Source organism: Biomphalaria glabrata, chromosome 7 (genome assembly GCF_947242115.1).
Source record: "Biomphalaria glabrata chromosome 7, xgBioGlab47.1, whole genome shotgun sequence".
NCBI lineage: Eukaryota > Metazoa > Mollusca > Gastropoda > Planorbidae > Biomphalaria > Biomphalaria glabrata.
This window is the reverse complement of record NC_074717.1, coordinates 17,394,165-17,419,902: the sequence shown is the minus strand read 5'-3', so window position 1 is coordinate 17,419,902 and position 25,738 is coordinate 17,394,165. Positions and strand designations below refer to the sequence as shown.

At 38.4% G+C, this 25,738-nt stretch overlaps 1 protein-coding gene across 5 annotated transcripts in view; it reads left to right on the top strand.

Annotated features, from left to right (window-relative positions):
* LOC106051972 (uncharacterized) overlaps positions 1-25,738 on the top strand; it is a 97,123-nt gene that overhangs the window by 51,922 nt on the left and 19,463 nt on the right. For all 5 annotated transcript variants that reach the window (XM_056035405.1, XM_056035404.1, XM_056035407.1 and 2 more), the window contains 2 exons: positions 16,430-17,080; positions 21,821-21,937. In XM_056035405.1, the coding sequence (XP_055891380.1) occupies positions 16,956-17,080; positions 21,821-21,937 (242 nt within the window). In that variant the 5' untranslated portion in view covers positions 16,430-16,955. The remainder of the gene's footprint in view (positions 1-16,429; positions 17,081-21,820; positions 21,938-25,738) is intronic.

The window sequence follows — 25,738 nt, the reverse complement described above, 5'->3', positions numbered from 1 at the left end:
TTTCTATACAATCCGGCTCACAAATTGTAGGCTTATATCATACGAGTGGCATCCAATTCTAGGTCTACCTAATGTATCGATAACTGAACGCGTGCATACAATGAATCTTCATAAGTAAGAAATATATAGGCCTTATGTTGCTTTTTAATCGCCAAGTGTGTAGGCCCTAAAAGGATGAAGCCTACTAGTAGCACTGCCAACGGATATAGGCTATTACATTATTTCGGGAAAATGTGTTAGATTAAATTAGTATTAATCACACTATAGAGTCTGTAAAAAAAACACGAAGCTCAGAAGAGAATAGTATAAAACATTTAACAATTTAATGTAACACTTTCTATAGTCTTATTCATAAGGCCCTTTAGGTGGCCTTACCGGCCTATTTGGGTACCGGCCCGCCGGGAATTTGCCCAAATGCTCATACAGCCAGTCCGCCCCTGGTCTATAATGAAAAACAACTGCACAAACAGACTAATGGGTCTTTGTTAGGTAGGGTTAGATATTAGGGAAACATTATAATGATCAACATGTACTTAGTAATTAAACATAACAACAGACTTAGAAAGTATACACCTAGCCAACTTAACATGACGTTACGCAATCCTAATGATAAGTCACGTGACAGAAATTATCAACAAGATACTTTAGGACGCAGAAGTATCGACCTCGAAAGTAGTGAAGAAGATTTGTTTATTTTTTCATGTCATTACTAGAGCTTCCATCTGATCCATCCCATCATATCAGTTTACATCTGATCCATCCCAGCATATCAGCTTCCATCTGTCCATCCCATCATATCAGGTTACATCTGTCCATCCTATCATATCAGCTTACATCTGATCCATCCCATCATATCAGGTTACATCTGATCCATCCCAGCATATCAGCTTACATCTGATCCATCCCATCATATCAGCTTACATCTGATACATCCCAACATATCAGCTTCATCTGATCTATCCCATCATATCAGCTTCCATCTGATCCATCCCATCATATCAGCTTACATCTGATCCATCCCATTATATCAGGTTACATCTGATCCATCACATTATATCAGGTTACATCTGATCTATCCCATCATATCAGCTTTCATCTGATCCATCCCATTATTTCAGCTTACATCTGATCCATCCCATCATATCAGCTTCCATCTGATCTATCCCATCCTATCAGCTTCCATCTGATCAATCCCATCATATCAGCTTCCATCTGATCTATCCCATTATATCAGCTTTCATCTGATCCATCCCATCATATCAGCTTCCATCTGATCCATCCCATCATATCAGCTTCCATCTGATCCATCCCATCATATCAGCTTCCATGTGATCCATCCCATCATATCAGCTTACATCTGATCCATCCCATCATATCAGGTTACATCTGATCCATCCCATCATATCAGCTTACATCTGATCCATCCCATCATATCAGCTTACATCTGTCCATCCCATCATATCAGCTTACATCTGATCCACCCCATCATATCAGCTTACATCTGATCCATCCCATCATATCAGCTTACATCTGATCCACCTCATCATATCAGCTTACATCTGATCCATCCCATCATATCAGCTTCCATCTGATCCATCCCATCATATCAGCTTACATCTGATCCATCCCATCATATCAGGTTACATCTCATCCATCCCATCATATCAGCTTTCATCTGATCCATCCCATCATATCAGCTTACATCTGATCCATCCCATCATATCAGGTTACATCTGATCCATCCCATCATATCAGCTTCATCTGATCCATCCCATCATATCAGCTTCATCTGATCTATCCCATCATATCAGCTTCCATCTGATCCATCCCATCATATCAGCTTACATCTGATCCATCCCATCATATCAGCTTACATCTGTCCATCCCATCATATCAGCTTCCATCTGATCTATCCCATCATATCAGCTTTCATCTGATCCATCCCATCATATCAGCTTCCATCTGATCCATCCCATCATATCAGCTTTCATCTGATCCATCCCATCATATCAGCTTTCATCTGATCCATCCCATCATATCAGCTTCCATCTGATCCATCCCATCATATCAGCTTACATCTGATCCATCCCATCATATCAGCTTACATCTGATCCATCCCATCATATCAGCTTCCATCTGATCCATCCCATCATATCAGCTTTCATCTGATCCATCCCATCATTTCAGCTTCCATCTGATCCATCCCATCATATCAGCTTACATCTGATCCATCCCATCATATCAGCTTACATCTGATCCATCCCATTACATCAGCTTACATCTGATCCATCCCATCATATCAGCTTTCATTTTATCCATCCCATCCTATCAGCTTACATCTGTCCATCCCATCATATCAGGTTACATCTGATCCATCCCATCATATCAGGTTACATCTGGTCCATCCCACCATATCAGCTTACATCTGTCCATCCCATCATATCATCTTACATCTGATCCATCCAATCATATCAGCTTACATCTGATTCATCCCAACATACCAGCTTACATCTGATCAACCCCATCATATCAGCTTACATCTGATCCATCCCATCATATCAGCTTTCATCTGATCCATCCCATCATATCAGCTTACATCTGATCCATCCCATCATATCAGCTTCCATCTGATATATCCCATCATATCAGCTTCCATCTGATCCATCCCATCATATCAGCTTCCATCTGATCCATTTCATCATATCAGCTTACATCTGATCCATCCCATTATATCAGGTTACATCTCATCCATCCCATCATATCAGCTTACATCTGATCCATCCCATCATATCAGCTTTCATCTGATCCATCCCATCATATCAGCTTACATCTGATCCATCCCATCATATCAGCTTCCATCTGATCTATCCCATCATATCAGCTTCCATCTGATCTATCCCATTATATAAGCTTTCATCTAATCCATCCCATCATATCAGCTTCCATCTGATCCATCCCATCATATCAGCTTCCATCTGATCCATTTCATCATATCAGCTTCCATCTGATCCATCCCATCATATCAGCTTACATCTGATCCATCCCATCATATCAGGTTACATCTGATCCATTCCATCATGTCAGATTACATCTGATCCATCCCATCATATCAGCTTACATCTGATCCATCCCATCATATCAGCTTACATCTGATCCATCCCATCATATCAGCTTACATCTGATCCACCGCATCATATCAGCTTACATCTGATCCATCCCATCATATCAGCTTCCATCTGTCCATCCCATCATATCAGCTTCCATCTGATCTATCCCATCATATCAGCTTCAATCTGATCCATCCCATCATATCAGCTTTCATCTGATCCACCCCATCATATCAGCTTTCATCTGATCCATCCCATCATATCAGCTTCCATCTGATCCATCCCATCATATCAGCTTCCATCTGATCCATCCCATCATATCAGCTTTCATCTGATCCATCCCATCATATCAGCTTCCATCTGATCCATCCCATCATATCAGCTTTCATCTGATCCATCCCATCATTTCAGCTTCCATCTGATCCATCCCATCATATCAGCTTACATCTGATCCATCCCATCATATCAGCTTACATCTGATCCATCCCATTATATCAGCTTACATCTGATCCATCCCATCATATCAGCTTTCATTTCATCCATCCCATCCTATCAGCTTACATCTGTCCATCCCATCATATCAGGTTACATCTGATCCATCCCATCATATCAGGTTACATCTGGCCCATCCCAGCATATCAGCTTACATCTGTCCATCCCATCATATCATCTTACATCTGATCCATCCAATCATATCAGCTTACATCTGATTCATCCCAACATACCAGCTTACATCTGATCAACCCCATCATATCAGCTTACATCTGATCCATCCCATCATATCAGCTTTCATCTGATCCACCCCATCATATCAGCTTACATCTGATCCATCCCATCATATCAGCTTCCATCTGATATATCCCATCTAATCAGCTTCCATCTGATCCATCCCATCATATCAGCTTCCATCTGATCCATTTCATCATATCAGCTTACATCTGATCCATCCCATTATATCAGGTTACATCTCATCCATCCCATCATATCAGCTTACATCTGATCCATCCCATCATATCAGCTTTCATCTGATCCATCTCATCATATCAGCTTACATCTGATCCATCCCATCATATCAGCTTCCATCTGATCTATCCCATCATATCAGCTTCCATCTGATCAATCCCATCATATCAGCTTCCATCTGATCCATCCCATCATATCAGCTTTCATCTGATCCATCCCATCATATCAGCTTCCATCTGATCCATCCCATCATATCAGCTTCCATCTGATCCATTTCATCATATCAGCTTCCATCTGATCCATCCCATCATATCAGCTTACATCTGATCCATCCCATCATATCAGGTTACATCTGATCCATTCCATCATATCAGCTTACATCTGTCCATCCCATCATATCAGCTTACATCTTATCCACCCCATCATATCAGCTTACATCTGATCCATCCCATCATATCAGCTTACATCTGATCCACTCCATCATATCAGCTTACATCTGATCCATCCCATCATATCAGCTTACATCTGATCCATCCCATCATATCAGCTTACATCTGATCCATCCCATCATATCAGCTTCCATCTGATCCACCGCATCATATCAGCTTCCATCTGATCCATCCCATCATATCAGCTTCCATCTGATCCATCCCATCATATCAGCTTCCATCTGATCCATCCCATCATATCAGCTTACATCTGATCCATCCCATCATATCAGCTTTCATCTGATCCATCCCATCATATCAGCTTCCATCTGATCCATCCCATCATATCAGCTTCCATCTGATCTATCCCATCATATCAGCTTCCATCTGATCCATCCCATCATATCAGCTTCCATCTGATCCATCCCATCATATCAGCTTTCATCTGATCCATCCCATCATATCAGCTTCCATCTGATCCATCCCATCATATCAGCTTCCATCTGATCCATCCCATCATATCAGCTTACATCTGATCCATCCCATCCTATCAGCTTCCATCTGATCCATCCCATCATATCAGGTTACATCTAATCCATCCCATCATATCAGCTTCATCTGATCTATCCCATCATATCAGCTTACATCTGATCCATCCCATCATATCAGGTTACATCTGATCCATCCCATTATATCAGGTTACATCTGATCTATCCCATCATATCAGCTTCAATCTGATCCATCCCATCATATCAGCTTTCATCTGATCCACCCCATCATATCAGCTTTCATCTGATCAATCCCATCATATCAGCTTCCATCTGATCCATCCCATCATATCAGCTTTCATCTGATCCATCCCATCATATCAGCTTCCATCTGATCCATCCCATCATATCAGCTTTCATCTGATCCATCCCATCATATCAGCTTACATCTGATCCATCCCATCATATCAGCTTACATCTGATCCATCCCATCATATCAGCTTACATCTGATCCATCCCATTATATCAGCTTACATCTGATCCATCCCATCATATCAGCTTTCATTTCATCCATCCCATCCTATCAGCTTACATCTGTCCATCCCATCATATCAGGTTACATCTGATCCATCCCATCATATCAGGTTACATCTGGCCCATCCCAGCATATCAGCTTACATCTGTCCATCCCATCATATCAGCTTACATCTGATCCATCCCATCATATCAGCTTCCATCTGATCCATCCCATCATATCAGCTTCCATCTGATCCATTTCATCATATTAGCTTCCATCTGATCCATCCCATCATATCAGCTTACATCTGATCCATCCCATCATATCAGGTTACATCTGATCCATTCCATCATATCAGCTTACATCTGATCCATCCCATCATATCAGCTTACATCTGTCCATCCCATCATATCAGCTTACATCTTGTATATGATATGATGGGATGGATCAGATGGAAGCTGATATGATGCGGTGGATCAGATGGAAGCTGATATGATGGGATGGATCAGATGGAAGCTGATATGATGGGATGGATCAGATGTAAGCTGATATGATGGGATGGATCAGATGTAAGCTGATATGATGCGGTGGATCAGATGGAAGCTGATATGATGGGATGGATCAGATGTAAAAAAAGCATTAAAATAAACTTTTTTTGCATTAAAATGCTTAATTTGTGTGTTTTTCAATGTTAAAACTAATCTGTTTTCATTTAAAGATTGTAAGAAAAAAATATTAATTTTTTTATATAATGTTCCTTACGGGGCCACTTCCTGCTATGTACACTGCCAGTGTACATCTCACAGAATCGTTACTACATTGAATTTTTCAAAAATTCTTTTTGCTGTGTCTTAGTTTGACCAATAGAAATTGATATTTAATAGAAAATTTATATTTAATGCAGTAATAAAGTTTTGGCGGTTAATGGGTTAATGTAACACTTTCTATAGTCTTATTCATAAGGCCCTTTAGGTGGTCTTACCGGCCTATTTGGGTACCGGCCCGCCGGGAATTTGCCCAAATGCTCATACAGCCAGTCCGCCCCTGGTCTATAATGAAAAACAACTGCACAAACAGACTAATGGGTCTTTGTTAGGTAGGGTTAGATATTAGGGAAACATTATAATGATCAACATGTACTTAGTAATTAAACATAACAACAGACTTAGAAAGTATACACCTAGCCAACTTAACATGACGTTACGCAATCCTAATGATAAGTCACGTGACAGAAATTATCAACAAGATACTTTAGGACGCAGAAGTATCGACCTCGAAAGTAGTGAAGAAGATTTGTTTATTTTTTCATGTCATTACTAGAGCTTCCATCTGATCCATCCCATCATATCAGTTTACATCTGATCCATCCCAGCATATCAGCTTCCATCTGTCCATCCCATCATATCAGGTTACATCTGTCCATCCTATCATATCAGCTTACATCTGATCCATCCCATCATATCAGGTTACATCTGATCCATCCCAGCATATCAGCTTACATCTGATCCATCCCATCATATCAGCTTACATCTGATACATCCCAACATATCAGCTTCATCTGATCTATCCCATCATATCAGCTTCCATCTGATCCATCCCATCATATCAGCTTACATCTGATCCATCCCATTATATCAGGTTACATCTGATCCATCACATTATATCAGGTTACATCTGATCTATCCCATCATATCAGCTTTCATCTGATCCATCCCATTATTTCAGCTTACATCTGATCCATCCCATCATATCAGCTTCCATCTGATCTATCCCATCCTATCAGCTTCCATCTGATCAATCCCATCATATCAGCTTCCATCTGATCTATCCCATTATATCAGCTTTCATCTGATCCATCCCATCATATCAGCTTCCATCTGATCCATCCCATCATATCAGCTTCCATCTGATCCATCCCATCATATCAGCTTCCATGTGATCCATCCCATCATATCAGCTTACATCTGATCCATCCCATCATATCAGGTTACATCTGATCCATCCCATCATATCAGCTTACATCTGATCCATCCCATCATATCAGCTTACATCTGTCCATCCCATCATATCAGCTTACATCTGATCCACCCCATCATATCAGCTTACATCTGATCCATCCCATCATATCAGCTTACATCTGATCCACCTCATCATATCAGCTTACATCTGATCCATCCCATCATATCAGCTTCCATCTGATCCATCCCATCATATCAGCTTACATCTGATCCATCCCATCATATCAGGTTACATCTCATCCATCCCATCATATCAGCTTTCATCTGATCCATCCCATCATATCAGCTTACATCTGATCCATCCCATCATATCAGGTTACATCTGATCCATCCCATCATATCAGCTTCATCTGATCCATCCCATCATATCAGCTTCATCTGATCTATCCCATCATATCAGCTTCCATCTGATCCATCCCATCATATCAGCTTACATCTGATCCATCCCATCATATCAGCTTACATCTGTCCATCCCATCATATCAGCTTCCATCTGATCTATCCCATCATATCAGCTTTCATCTGATCCATCCCATCATATCAGCTTCCATCTGATCCATCCCATCATATCAGCTTTCATCTGATCCATCCCATCATATCAGCTTTCATCTGATCCATCCCATCATATCAGCTTCCATCTGATCCATCCCATCATATCAGCTTACATCTGATCCATCCCATCATATCAGCTTACATCTGATCCATCCCATCATATCAGCTTCCATCTGATCCATCCCATCATATCAGCTTTCATCTGATCCATCCCATCATTTCAGCTTCCATCTGATCCATCCCATCATATCAGCTTACATCTGATCCATCCCATCATATCAGCTTACATCTGATCCATCCCATTACATCAGCTTACATCTGATCCATCCCATCATATCAGCTTTCATTTTATCCATCCCATCCTATCAGCTTACATCTGTCCATCCCATCATATCAGGTTACATCTGATCCATCCCATCATATCAGGTTACATCTGGTCCATCCCACCATATCAGCTTACATCTGTCCATCCCATCATATCATCTTACATCTGATCCATCCAATCATATCAGCTTACATCTGATTCATCCCAACATACCAGCTTACATCTGATCAACCCCATCATATCAGCTTACATCTGATCCATCCCATCATATCAGCTTTCATCTGATCCATCCCATCATATCAGCTTACATCTGATCCATCCCATCATATCAGCTTCCATCTGATATATCCCATCATATCAGCTTCCATCTGATCCATCCCATCATATCAGCTTCCATCTGATCCATTTCATCATATCAGCTTACATCTGATCCATCCCATTATATCAGGTTACATCTCATCCATCCCATCATATCAGCTTACATCTGATCCATCCCATCATATCAGCTTTCATCTGATCCATCCCATCATATCAGCTTACATCTGATCCATCCCATCATATCAGCTTCCATCTGATCTATCCCATCATATCAGCTTCCATCTGATCTATCCCATTATATAAGCTTTCATCTAATCCATCCCATCATATCAGCTTCCATCTGATCCATCCCATCATATCAGCTTCCATCTGATCCATTTCATCATATCAGCTTCCATCTGATCCATCCCATCATATCAGCTTACATCTGATCCATCCCATCATATCAGGTTACATCTGATCCATTCCATCATGTCAGATTACATCTGATCCATCCCATCATATCAGCTTACATCTGATCCATCCCATCATATCAGCTTACATCTGATCCATCCCATCATATCAGCTTACATCTGATCCACCGCATCATATCAGCTTACATCTGATCCATCCCATCATATCAGCTTCCATCTGTCCATCCCATCATATCAGCTTCCATCTGATCTATCCCATCATATCAGCTTCAATCTGATCCATCCCATCATATCAGCTTTCATCTGATCCACCCCATCATATCAGCTTTCATCTGATCCATCCCATCATATCAGCTTCCATCTGATCCATCCCATCATATCAGCTTCCATCTGATCCATCCCATCATATCAGCTTTCATCTGATCCATCCCATCATATCAGCTTCCATCTGATCCATCCCATCATATCAGCTTTCATCTGATCCATCCCATCATTTCAGCTTCCATCTGATCCATCCCATCATATCAGCTTACATCTGATCCATCCCATCATATCAGCTTACATCTGATCCATCCCATTATATCAGCTTACATCTGATCCATCCCATCATATCAGCTTTCATTTCATCCATCCCATCCTATCAGCTTACATCTGTCCATCCCATCATATCAGGTTACATCTGATCCATCCCATCATATCAGGTTACATCTGGCCCATCCCAGCATATCAGCTTACATCTGTCCATCCCATCATATCATCTTACATCTGATCCATCCAATCATATCAGCTTACATCTGATTCATCCCAACATACCAGCTTACATCTGATCAACCCCATCATATCAGCTTACATCTGATCCATCCCATCATATCAGCTTTCATCTGATCCACCCCATCATATCAGCTTACATCTGATCCATCCCATCATATCAGCTTCCATCTGATATATCCCATCTAATCAGCTTCCATCTGATCCATCCCATCATATCAGCTTCCATCTGATCCATTTCATCATATCAGCTTACATCTGATCCATCCCATTATATCAGGTTACATCTCATCCATCCCATCATATCAGCTTACATCTGATCCATCCCATCATATCAGCTTTCATCTGATCCATCTCATCATATCAGCTTACATCTGATCCATCCCATCATATCAGCTTCCATCTGATCTATCCCATCATATCAGCTTCCATCTGATCAATCCCATCATATCAGCTTCCATCTGATCCATCCCATCATATCAGCTTTCATCTGATCCATCCCATCATATCAGCTTCCATCTGATCCATCCCATCATATCAGCTTCCATCTGATCCATTTCATCATATCAGCTTCCATCTGATCCATCCCATCATATCAGCTTACATCTGATCCATCCCATCATATCAGGTTACATCTGATCCATTCCATCATATCAGCTTACATCTGTCCATCCCATCATATCAGCTTACATCTTATCCACCCCATCATATCAGCTTACATCTGATCCATCCCATCATATCAGCTTACATCTGATCCACTCCATCATATCAGCTTACATCTGATCCATCCCATCATATCAGCTTACATCTGATCCATCCCATCATATCAGCTTACATCTGATCCATCCCATCATATCAGCTTCCATCTGATCCACCGCATCATATCAGCTTCCATCTGATCCATCCCATCATATCAGCTTCCATCTGATCCATCCCATCATATCAGCTTCCATCTGATCCATCCCATCATATCAGCTTACATCTGATCCATCCCATCATATCAGCTTTCATCTGATCCATCCCATCATATCAGCTTCCATCTGATCCATCCCATCATATCAGCTTCCATCTGATCTATCCCATCATATCAGCTTCCATCTGATCCATCCCATCATATCAGCTTCCATCTGATCCATCCCATCATATCAGCTTTCATCTGATCCATCCCATCATATCAGCTTCCATCTGATCCATCCCATCATATCAGCTTCCATCTGATCCATCCCATCATATCAGCTTACATCTGATCCATCCCATCCTATCAGCTTCCATCTGATCCATCCCATCATATCAGGTTACATCTAATCCATCCCATCATATCAGCTTCATCTGATCTATCCCATCATATCAGCTTACATCTGATCCATCCCATCATATCAGGTTACATCTGATCCATCCCATTATATCAGGTTACATCTGATCTATCCCATCATATCAGCTTCAATCTGATCCATCCCATCATATCAGCTTTCATCTGATCCACCCCATCATATCAGCTTTCATCTGATCAATCCCATCATATCAGCTTCCATCTGATCCTTCCCATCATATCAGCTTCCATCTGATCCATCCCATCATATCAGCTTTCATCTGATCCATCCCATCATATCAGCTTCCATCTGATCCATCCCATCATATCAGCTTTCATCTGATCCATCCCATCATATCAGCTTACATCTGATCCATCCCATCATATCAGCTTACATCTGATCCATCCCATCATATCAGCTTACATCTGATCCATCCCATTATATCAGCTTACATCTGATCCATCCCATCATATCAGCTTTCATTTCATCCATCCCATCCTATCAGCTTACATCTGTCCATCCCATCATATCAGGTTACATCTGATCCATCCCATCATATCAGGTTACATCTGGCCCATCCCAGCATATCAGCTTACATCTGTCCATCCCATCATATCAGCTTACATCTGATCCATCCAATCATATCAGCTTACATCTGATTCATCCCAACATACCAGCTTACATCTGATCAACCCCATCATATCAGCTTACATCTGATCCATCCCATCATATCAGCTTTCATCTGATCCACCCCATCATATCAGCTTACATCTGATCCATCCCATCATATCAGCTTCCATCTGATATATCCCATCTAATCAGCTTCCATCTGATCCATCCCATCATATCAGCTTCCATCTGATCCATTTCATCATATCAGCTTACATCTGATCCATCCCATTATATCAGGTTACATCTCATCCATCCCATCATATCAGCTTACATCTGATCCATCCCATCATATCAGCTTTCATCTGATCCATCCCATCATATCAGCTTACATCTGATCCATCCCATCATATCAGCTTCCATCTGATCTATCCCATCATATCAGCTTCCATCTGATCAATCCCATCATATCAGCTTCCATCTGATCCATCCCATCATATCAGCTTTCATCTGATCCATCCCATCATATCAGCTTCCATCTGATCCATCCCATCATATCAGCTTCCATCTGATCCATTTCATCATATTAGCTTCCATCTGATCCATCCCATCATATCAGCTTACATCTGATCCATCCCATCATATCAGGTTACATCTGATCCATTCCATCATATCAGCTTACATCTGATCCATCCCATCATATCAGCTTACATCTGTCCATCCCATCATATCAGCTTACATCTTATCCACCCCATCATATCAGCTTACATCTGATCCATCCCATCATATCAGCTTCCATCTGATCCACCGCATCATATCAGCTTACATCTGATCCATCCCATCATATCAGCTTACATCTGATCCATCCCATCATATCAGCTTCCATCTGATCCATCCCATCATATCAGCTTCCATCTGATCCACCGCATCATATCAGCTTCCATCTGATCCATCCCATCATATCAGCTTCCATCTGATCCATCCCATCATATCAGCTTCCATCTGATCCATCCCATCATATCAGCTTACATCTGATCCATCCCATCATATCAGCTTTCATCTGATCCATCCCATCATATCAGCTTACATCTGATCCATCCCATCATATCAGCTTCCATCTGATCCATCCCATCATATCAGCTTCCATCTGATCTATCCCATCATATCAGCTTCCATCTGATCCATCCCATCATATCAGCTTCCATCTGATCCATCCCATCATATCAGCTTTCATCTGATCCATCCCATCATATCAGCTTCCATCTGATCCATCCCATCATATCAGCTTACATCTGATCCATCCCATCATATCAGCTTACATCTGATCCATCCCATCATATCAGCTTACATCTGATCCATCCCATCCTATCAGCTTACATCTGATCCATCCCATCATATCAGCTTCATCTGATCTATCCCATCATATCAGCTTCCATCTGATCCATCCCATCATATCAGGTTACATCTAATCCATCCCATCATATCAGCTTCATCTGATCTATCCCATCATATCAGCTTACATCTGATCCATCCCATCATATCAGGTTACATCTGATCCATCCCATTATATCAGGTTACATCTGATCCATCCCATCATATCAGCTTCCATCTGATCCATCCCATCATATCAGCTTACATCTGATCCATCCCATCATATCAGCTTACATCTGATCCATCCCATCATATCAGCTTACATCTGATCCATCCCATCATATCAGCTTTCATCTGATCCATCCCATCATATCAGCTTTACATCTGATCCATCCCATCATATCAGCTTTACATCTGATCCATCCCATCATATCAGCTTTACATCTGATCCATCCCATCATATCAGCTAACAGGACCAAGACAAATGAGGATCAAGAGTACCACAGACATACTGTATACAATGTAGAGAGATAAAGTAAAGCTTTCAGTACAAAAGTAGGGTATACAGTAATTGAGATAAAGTAAAGCTTTCTGTACAAAAGTAGGGCATATAGTAATTGAGATAAAGTAAAGCGTTCTGTACAAAAGTAGGGCATACAGTAATTGAGATAAAGTAAAGCTTTCTGTACAAAAGTAGGGCATATAGTAATTGAGATAAAGTAAAGCGTTCTGTACAAAAGTAGGGCATACAGTAATTGAGATAAAGTAAAGCTTTCTGTACAAAAGTAGGGCATATAGTATTTGAGATAAAGTAAAGCGTTCTGTACAAAAGTAGGGCATACAGTAAATAAGGTAAAGTAAAGGTTACTGTACAAAAGTAGAGCATACAGTAATTGAGATAAAGAAAAGCTTATTGTACAAAAGTAGGGCATACAGTAATTGAGATAAAGTAAAGCTTACTGTACAAACGTAGGGCATACAGTAATTGAGATAAAGTAAAGCTTATTGTTCAAAAGTAGGGCATACAGTAATTGAGATAAAGTAAAGCTTACTGTACAAAAGTAGGGCATACAGTAATTGAGATAAAGTAAAGCTTACTGTACAAAAGTAGGGCATACAGTAATTGAGATAAAGTAAAGCTTACTGTACAAAAGTAGGGCATACAGTAATTGAGATAAAGTAAAGCTTACTGTACAAAAGTAGGGAATACAGTAATTGAGATAAAGTAAAGCTTACTGTACAAAAGTAGGGCATACAGTAATTGAGATAAAGTAAAGCTTACTGTACAAAAGTAGAGCATACAGTAATTGAGATAAAGTAAAGCTTATTGTACAAAAGTAAGACTTATAAAAGCTCACAAATGTGTACATCTCAACTTACTTCAATCTATTGCTCACATGTATACATCTCAACTTGAGATTGGAAACGAACCGAATCCGAACCGAACGAACGAAATGGAACCTCCTCACTTACGACCGAACTGAACCCGAATTTTAAAACTGATCAGTACGAACCGAACCGAACGATTTTACAATATCTCTGTTATTAAGACAAAATAAAACCTTAGTTTCAATGAGATGATTTGACAATTATTTTTTAATTTTTTGTAAACCTCAGCTGGATGATTTTGACCTTTTTCTTTTGATTCACCTCGAATGCTACCGTAACATTTAATATTTGTGTGTTTATGAAATTGGAGAGTCGAAGAAACTAAAGTACACTCTGAATGTAGAAACTACCAGGAAAGTAACTTTAAACAGCATTATGAAATCAAAAACATTAATAAATATTTCGGCATTCACCAAGAAAAGACTGCTAAGAAAAGCCTAGAAATTAAAGGATTGACGAAAATATTTACCATGGGAGAGAAGAAAATGAGTCGGCGGTAAGGGCATGGTACAGAGTTGGTCAGTTGGGAAAAAAGCCTTGTTTTCGACGGCGGGGAATGCTTTAGAGAAGGGTTACTATCAGTGATGGAAGAAATGTGTCATGAAAATAAAAATACATTTAAAGCCATCACCCTTTTCTCGCATGGTAATTAGAAATCTCAATTAACAACTAAGAGCATCAAAGTCGGAAATGTTTACCATCAGCGCCGACATATCTGATAGCGCTCAACTCTTGCGGTATGAAAAGCAATGTTTAAATCACAGAAAAGATCTGCTATGAGGAACATGCATTGGGACCAGCACTGGCAAAGAAGTTTCAGACATCATGGAGGAGGAGGCTTCTTTCCTTTGGGAACAATTAGTGGGAGTGACCAATAATACCACCAGAAGTATGTCTGAGTGTTGTAGCGATCTGGTGGCAAGAAGTTGAATTAAGCCTAAGCGCTTTCTAAACGAAATAGTAACTCTTCATTTAGGTCGCGATAAGAGGTGAAACCAATGTGACGTAATCGCCCCACAGACGAGCATCTAGATTCAGTGCTTCACCATGGTGCAGTGGGATCTTCTGAAGTTGGTTTTATATATTCCTACATCCCATGAATTAGTGTAAATATTATATTCACGTGGCGGCGGTGCCTGAGTAGTAAAGCGCTTGGCTTGCGATCCGAGGGGTTCCAGGTTTGAATCCTGGTGAAGACTGAGATTTTTTATTTCGGGATCTTAAGGTCACCTCTGAGTCCACCATACTCTAATGTTTATTTTGGGGAAAAATATAAACGGTTGGTCATTGTGATGGTCACATGACACCCTCGTTAAATCGTGGACCACAGAAACAGATGAACTTTACATCCTCTGCCCTATAGGTCGTAAGGTCTGAAAGGAAACTTTTTTTATTATATCCACTGGTTTTTAATAAAAAGTGCTCAATTTTTTTATTTAATGATTTTTGTATCTTTGGCCGGCGACACGAGTGTGGGAAATTAAAGTAAGGTTACACATTGCTGTTTTATGTCATTAACAATTGAATTGTACATTATTATATGTACACAATTTTGCTATTACCTAATTTCATAACATCGAACCAAACCCGAACTTTAGACCTGACTGAACCGAATCGAACCCGAACTATACTCGTCATCGAACCGAACCGATCCCCGAACTTTAAAAGTTGGGTTCGATTCCCATCTCTAATCTAAACTAGCTCTAATCTATTGTTCACATGCGTACATCTTAACTATCTTTTTATTTTTAATTATATGTTTACATTTATTGTGTGTATGTGTGTCTGTTATATATATATGTATGTATAATATATAGACCTGAAGTTTCTTTTATTTCTTTTTGTTTCTCCAGGTATAACTTCTATTTATGTCCATAAACACCACGAGGAAATGTTCCCTTTCTGCTGAAAGTGATATGATAAACATCTAGATCTAGGCTTAATGTGCCTTATAAGTTTCAATAGTAAACATTATATCGAAATAATTGATAACAAAATGAAGTGATTGCCACCGGTATTGACACATAGCATGGCCATGATACATTTCTTTCAGTTGGATGTAACAATCACAACGCAGTTCAGCAATTTGAAATAAATCAAGATCAGCGAAAACGAGATGCTCTTGGGGGATTTATTTCAATTTAGTTCAACAAACGTGTCTACACCTTCGCTGGATGTAACTATGTGAAGAACTACTGCAACGCTACACTGGATGTGATTATGTGACGAACTAGTGTAAAGCCTCGTCGGATGTAATTATGACAATATATATATATTTCTAATGCTACACTGGAAGTAGTGATATGGTCATAGCTTTTAACGCTACGTTGTATGTAGTACTAGTGATAAATGGTCTAACACTAGGCTGGATGTACTTATATGGACATATCCATTGCAAAAACTCCATCGTCAAATACGCCTTCGCCAAACATGGTCCAAACCTGGGTACTTCAGCTGATTCTGGTGGTGACGGCCCTGGCTGAGAGATGTACAAAAGCAGTCCCGTAAGTAGAAGCCTATTTCGTTGAAATCTATTATAAATTAGTATAGACACTCACTCTTTACTTCCTCTTGGGCTGGACGAATAAATAAGATAATTTAATGTAATGACTTTCCTTGTGACTAGAACAACTAATCCCTGGCATAAATCAAATTGGCAGCGGTTCATTTTTCCAAACACGATTTTTTATTCTATGTTTTGTCCCAGTATGTTTTATAAAGCCTAAAGAGTCAAATTGAATAGCAAATACATCTTCTTTCTCTTTTTTTTTTGTTTACAATAAACATAGAGCCTATCAAATAGTTCAAGATAGAAGCCAGAAGCCGATTCACTGATTCTCCTACTTAGAAGCGCTAAAAAGATTTTTTTAAAACTCAGTAATTCTTAACATTAACTTTTAGAAACCAGTTGAACTTCGGACAATATGTGAACACTTGGGTCCTTTTTTTTCCAAATTGATTATTGTACGTTTTATTTCCTTCCAATTTTAATATTTAATCCTACACACAGACCTTTATATACTAGATTTACTATATCTAGACTGGACATGGAGAGCTGCAAAAAAAAAAAGTCGTGAAAAACAAAAAAGCTGGATCAAGGCGTTGTTTTGGAAAGTCATTCTAAGAAGTTACATTGTTGTTGGTTCAACCCTAACCTATGTAACATACAATTTAATTTGTAGATCTAGATCTAGTAATTGAGCATCAAGAATAAGAGCACTCATAATTATTATTTTGCAATTTTTCGATTCGATTAATAATCTAAAAACATCTAGGTAATCAATCTATTTAAATGTGCATACGATTATTAAAATCATCAGACACCTAGGATTTTCTCAATGAAAACTAGCAGGAAATGACTTTGTTTCATATATTTACATGAATATATAGTTCTGTGATTAATAGTCCATTTTAATTAAAATCCGAGAAAATGGTATTGCATTGTGTCTAAACTTTGAAAACTAAAGAACATTACTTTTCAAAGACAGAAAATATCGATTTTCCTAGATTCGGTGCGATTTCACAGCTTGAAAAAGTGCTACGTAACATAACAATAATTATATATAGATCAGTGAATTTGTCAATAGCGAATAAGAATTTGTTTCCGTTTTCCAGTCCAGATATAATATATATATAGACCTGTGATCCTACACTTTTTTAATTACGTCATATTGTGTTTTTATTTCTTCCTATCCTCTTATAAACTACTCTCGTTCCTTAACGATCGAAATAAACGTAAACATTTTAAAATAGCCAATTGGATTTTGTCTTTTTTCGAAAACACGGATGGCGCGCTCACGTGTGGGGGCAATATTGCTAGAGTATGAGGTGTTATTTCATAGACATGTATATGTGTAGGTGTTAAAGCATTAGACCATGTAAAGTACTGTATTTTATTAGAGCTAGATCAACTATCATGGGCGCCTGTAGGAGGATGCAAGGTCGTGCACCCCTTTGAATTCTGATGAACCAAATTGTAGACAAATTGTACACCTTCATATCCGCTAAATTCTTCTAAGAAGCAACTGTATTGCAACTGTAGTGCAACTATAGTACTTCCAGCGTAGTGCTTCCACTGAAGTACAGCTGTAAGGAAAAGGTATTGTATTAGACTAATAGTACTACTAGTACTATTAATAATAATCTATATTATCCATAAAGAAATTTGTCGTACAATGTCGTACATTACACCAAACAAAAACTACTCTCCAGGATTATCCGCGGACCATGTACGTGCACAACACCTCTCCCTTTCTGAATTGTAGCACCTTCAATCAATGAACTTCTTGAAAGTAGCATCTTAACCAGTAGTTCTTCCATTGAAGCACAGTTTCAAGGAGAAGCTGTTATTGCAATAAACTAATCAGGAGTTGTTTTGTCTCAACACTACAAGAGCTGGAACTTGACGAAGACTGTCGCGACAAGAAGCAATTCCTCAGTAAAGTTATAGACAGTTTCGGGAGCCACGTTTTTAGTTTTCCTTTGATCGACCTCATGAAGGCTCGAGCCGCACGGATAAACTTAACAACGCGTAGGCCTACATATGCTTAGCTTTTTATATAAATTTCATGAAACAAGTATTTACAGTAAATTTAATATCCCATAAGGATTAGGGCACTAAATCATCACTTTTCTTTTATAATCTGCGTAACTAGACAGTAATAAGAAAGTTAAAGCTACGACAATGAGCCATAGGTCGCAATTTGCACCACCCTGCAAAAAATGCTGCGGGCGCCCATGTCAACTATCTACAATATATACGCAAAAGTCGTAGCTGACTGATTCATTTACCACTTATCAGAATTGAGAAGAAATAATCAGAGAATTTATGTAGAATTAAATTTTTTTTTTTGGGGGGGGGGGTGGATTGGAGGAATGGAGATAAACGTGATACTAGAATTCACTGGCTCATAGTATTGGTGTGTGACGGTTCTTATTAGTCGGTCCGTTCTAATTAATCGTTACAAATAGTCGAATTCAAGGGCATTAAATATTTTGGGAGGGCGCGTAAAAATGCACGAACTGAACAAAGTTGCATGACAATGTTTATTTAGATTTGCAATCTTTATATTTAATTTTCGGTATTTCCCCAGAATGACTGCATTGCATAATGTCTCTCTATCTGTTATATACGCCAAAGCCCTCGATCGCAGACCAAGATCAAGACGCCGTTCGTCTCAACTGTACTTGACAGTACTCCGCACTGAACCGTCGTAATGCTCCGTACAGAACCACACTGTTGAACTGTGCTGTAGTCGACCGGACTGTATTGAACCGGGCTGTAGTGGACCTTCTGTCGTGAACCTCGCTGTATTGAGCCCCTTTTCTCAACCATCTTGACTGCGGCACCTCCTCTCTTATATAGGGTCCCTACTGGCCTTCTCGAACCGGACAGAACGCCGCTCGACGTTTCTAGGTGGTCAGATGACTACAACTCTCGTGACGCTTCTGAGCTCTGTTCACGACGGCGATCCTGCCCGAACCGACCTGTTGACACTCGACTCGTCGTAGCTCGTCACGGTTGACCGCTCGTCTAACGCTGGCCTGGGGCGATTTGCGTCGGCTGACTACACACACACCACTACCCCCATCTGTGCCACCACCAGGTTTATAACAATACTATACTATACTATGAAAAAGGGTTTACCCGTTTAGCTGACATATTGATATCACTTATAAAATACTTTGAAAAAGGGTTTACCAGTTTAGCCGACGTATTGATATCACTTATAAAATACTTTGAAAAAGGGTTTACCAGATTTTGTTCTTTAATAGAGATAAATTTAGTTGTTTTTTATTTTTCGGGCCTTCGGTTACGGGAGGGACATTAAACTTACACTGCGGTCTCCGCCATGATCTAAAAACTATTATGCCAAGTTTTATCAAGACTGGTCAAATGGTTTTAATTTCTCTGCGGGACATACATACTTCTTACGAATTCCCTTTCAACTTTTATGTAGATCGAATTACTAAACGTAAATTGTGCAATAACACAATTGATATATAAATATGTATACATAAAAGTTACAGAAAAAAGCGGCTAACGGCATATCAATATGTCAGCTAAACGGGTAAACCCTTTAGAAATGTGAACCACTGAACTGATGATCTCTAAAGTCTGACGGAGCAAACCCCGGGGGGGGGTGTTATTGAAAGCACAAAACGTAAACAAAAGTATAATCTTGTCATTTTAAAAAATGTTGGATTTTCAAAAAACGGTAAACTTAACCGTGAGAAATGCTTAGTTCTTGTATGCACACAGAAAGTAGTAGCCGGTTAAATGTTCGTATTTTTTCGTCCAATGCAAGTTGCAGAATCACTGAATGAATCGATCACTCAGGGCCCTTTGTGATTATAATATTGTTACGACTTTGGAGTAGACTAAAGAAAGTTAACTCACTGATTGTCAGGTTCTGATTGCAGAAGCGCAATCCACTATGAACAGTCAGTACTCCAAGTAATAGAAATAATTTCACAGTTCTCCTAATAAAATGTAGATACCCTATTCACAAACACCGATTCAAGAAAAACAAATCCTCCGTCGAAAAAAATCCGCGATCATAACACCAGTTACTTTACACATCAGCACACTCGCTCAGGTCAGTTTCGCCTTCAACCATAAACAAAATTCAAAAAGTTATCACGTGGAAAAAGTGGTCAGTTGGCGGGAACAAGTTTACAATATAGACATAGGACTATTTTCTAATTCAACGTAATTGATATTAGAACAAGATTTCAATGAAGTATGTGGGAGCGTTTTACTTTATCATTATATTGTTATGAGTAACACAAAATGGCAGAAGTTCATGGCAAAATAAACAATATATGGCCTGGGAACAAATCAACGGGCGAAGCCGGTGGGTAATGCTAATTACAAAATTTTTCCCAAAAATAACTGAATAACCTCTCTACTGTATACACAAATAATTTAAAAAGAAACACTGCCGGGCAATGAACTATTTTTTTGGTAGAATTCAAAAATAGTTTTTGGAAATAACTTCAAAATAGAATTTCCGAAGCGATTCAAATATTCTAAAATACTCATTTATACACAAATAATAATGTAAAAAATATGTTGTATCATGACCTAATATCAACTACAAACAACACTATGATTTAAAAATAATGCGACAGACTCTCAATTTCCCTATTGAGGATTTGATGGATGCAAAATAAGAATATTATCTACAACATAGACTAGGTGTAGAGCTCTAATAATAAAATGTTCATCTTTTTTTGGCCAGAGTTCAAACAATTCCTACCAAAAAAGTGACTGTACTGAGACGTGTACCAGCTACTTGCTCAAACTGGGACAAAGCCTGGGCGTGGCTGACTAAGGTTGACTGTGGCACCAAATATAGGTAAGTCACTGATTCTCTTAAATCATAACAATACGATATTTGAACATTTATCCCCAGTAAATGTGTTGTATTCACGGACGCTATTAAAATCTAAATATCTAAAAGTGTGTCTGAAGTGATGCGAAAGAAGGTTGCAGTGAATGCTGTTTCAGAATATTGTTTCCCTAATAATTTAGCAGTTTCTGTAAAGTTATGAATGTTGAAAATGTTTTGAAAAACAAACTGAGAGAACTGATCCCTAGATCTAGTGAAGCCTCCAGTTGAATCAAAGAGAGATTGAACAGAATGGCACGTCAGACACAACAACTTGAACCTGTCTGTCCTAGGATGTGTTGCTTCTGATAGCATCATTGTAGCACCTATAAACATCTTTAATTAATATAAAGTGGTTTAGACTTATGTCCATTATAGTTTTATAAGTGTACAGACAATAGCCAACAACTGTTGATAATGAGTACATCTTTAGTACCGTTTCAATTATCTCAATACTTTATCTCAATACTTTATCTCAATACTTTACCTCAATAGTTTATCTCCATACTTTATCTCAATACTTTATCTCAGTAGTTAATCTCAATACTTTATCTCAGTAGTTTATCTCAATACTTTATCTCAATAGTTTATCTCAATAGTTTATCTCAATAGTTTTTCTCGGTACTTTATCTCAGTAGTTTATCTCAATAGTTTATCTCAGTACTTTATCTCAATAGTTTATCTCAATACTTTATCTCAATAGTTTATCTCAATACTTTATCTCGGTACTTTATCTCAGTAGTTTATCTCAATACTTTATCTCGGTACTTTATCTCAGTAGTTTATCTCAATAGTTTATCTCAGTACTTTATCTCAGTAGTTTATCTCAATACTTTATCTCGGTACTTTATCTCAGTAGTTTATCTCGATACTTTATCTCGGTGCTTTATCTCAGTAGTTTATCTCAATACTTCATCTCGGTACTTTATCTCAGTAGTTTATCTCAATACTTTATCTCAATACTTTACCTCAATATTTTATCTCAATACTTTATCTCAATAGTTTATCTCGGTACTTTATCTCAGTAGTTTATCTCAATAGTTTATCTCAGTAATTTATCTCAATAGTTTATCTCAATACTCTATCTCAATAGTTTATCTCAATACTTTATCTCGGTACTTTATCTCAGTAGTTTATCTCAATACTTTATCTTGGTACTTTATCTCAGTAGTTCACCTCAATAGTTTATCTCAGTACTTTATCTCAATAGTTTATCTCAATACTTTATCTCAATAGTTTATCTCAATACTTTATCTCGGTACTTTATCTCAGTAGTTTATCTCAATACTTTATCTCAATACTTTATCTCAATAGTTTATCTCAGTACTTTATCTCAGTACTTTATCTCAGTAGTTTATCTCAATACTTTATCTCAATACTTTATCTCAATACTTTATCTCAATACTTTATCTCAGTAGTTTATCTCAATACTTTATCTCAATACTTTATCTCAGTAATTTATCTCAATACTTTATCTCAGTACTTTATCTCAATACTTTATCTCAATACTTTATCTCAATACTTTATCTCAATACTTTATCTCAATACTTTATCTCAATAGTTTATCTCAGTACTTTATCTCAGTACTTTATCTCAGTAGTTTATCACAATACTTTATCTCAATACTTTATCTCAGTAATTTATCTCAATACTTTATCTCAGTACTTTATCTCAATACTTTATCTCAATACTTTATCTCAATACTTTATCTCAATACTTTATCTCAATACTTTATCTCAATAGTTTATCTCAGTACTTTATCTCAGTACTTTATCTCAGTAGTTTATCTCAATACTTTATCTCAATACTTTATCTCGGTACTTCATCCTTGTCACACATTTCACAGAAATAGAAAGAAGCGTTAAAAACGCAATAAAAATAATCTCTTAAGAAAAAATCTTGAAATGGAAAATGGCTGAAAAAAAAAGTAAAAAAAAAAACGTATCCTGTAAGAAATACAATTCTCACAATTATCGTAACATTTTAACACTGTGAAAAATAGAAAATCATTGTACGCCATGAGATACACTGTATATTATGTTTTTACTAAATACTGTACTCTATGAGATTTTTAAGGTATTTTCTGTTCGGAATAGTCCGAAATGTCTTGGTAAGATGATCTGTAGATTTGAAAACTGTCAAGACCTCTAAATGACCTCTAATAATGTTTTCACTCAGTAATGGTCTTTTTTTTTCAGTTGATCTTCCGCTTTAATGCCCTAAAGTTGGTTTTGAATCAGTTTCCTGAGCTTGTGTTTACTTGATGTGATAGACATAGACGTTCAAACTAGAACAACAACATTTGTGACATTTTGTGACAAATCAGGACAGATTTTAAGTTTCAAGTATAAATTAGATATCCCATCATAAAAATGTGAAACTAAAATTCTCAGTCCAGAAGTATGTGTTTGTGTGTGGGAGGGCAATATAAGCGGGCCGTTGTTATTCAATGTAACAAACTGTAAATCATGGGCCATAATTATTTTAAAGTAAAGTTCCCCTTTCAGACTTTGCGATCTATAGGGTATATGATGTAAAGGTCATCTGTTTCTGTGGCCCACGGTTAACGAGGGTGTCATGTGGCCAGCACAACGACCAACCGTCTTTACTTTCCCCAACTTATATCAGGTACCCATTAGAGCTGGGTAACGCCATAAGATCCCGAAATTGAAAATCCAAGTCTTCGTCAGGATTGGAACTCGTGACCCCTGGTTCGGAAGCAAAGCGCTTTGTCACTCAGTCACCGAGCCTCCATAATTATTTTAGGGAGAGTTAAAATTGGGGGAGGGGGGCTCAGCAAAGATATATCATGTGAGTGTTCGATGCGTTCATGTGAGTGTTCGATGCGTTCATGTGAGTGTTCGATGCGTTCATGTGAGTGTTCGATGCGCTGAATGCAATAATAAAAAAAGCTCATGCTGAAAAGCTTCATAAAGTCTTTGATTCGGAGGGCGTTTTAAAGCAGCCATTCCAATTAAAAGTATCACTTACTTGAATAAGGTGGTGGTGGTGGTTGGTGTGTGTGTGTGGGGGGGGGTTACGCCCAAAGTATTATGTGAACATTATGATATACACTCAATATACAGGATGTACAAAGTATTATGTGAACATTATGATATACACTCAATATACAGGATGTACAAAGTAAACAAGAAAAACATAAGAGATACGTTTAAAAACAAAACGTACATTAAGTCTAGTTGTATCAATTAGTTTTGGATCAGTCATGTCATTCATTATGTAAGAGATCTAGACCAACGAGAAAATAAATCTGTGCCATTAGAAATAGTGTTACTAATTGTTTTTGTTCAGCGCAATTTCATGCATTTAGCTTTCTCAAGACGCTATGATCCTATCATTTTTCTGGACCAGCTGGAAAGGGGTAGGGGGAGAAAGAACGTGGTATTGGGGTGATCGCTTTTAAATGTATTTTGTTTTAAAGGGGGAAAGATCTAATATCGAACTCGCCTTCTTGGGCTTCCTAAACCAACACGATAACCACTCTGCTATCGAGGAGCTTAGGAACATGTCAGTTCGTGTAGTTATCTATTGTTTCTGTTTCCTGTTTGTGTTCACTAAGGCTCAGACTAAATCAACCAGAGAAGTCAAGTATAATCTCATTCCCATATTTGTGTGTTCACTAAGGCTCAGACTAAATCAACCAGAGAAGTCAAGTATAATCTCATTCCCATATTTGTGTGTCCACTAAGGCTCAGACTAAATCAACCAGAGAAGTCAAGTATAATCTCATTCCCATATTTGTGTGTC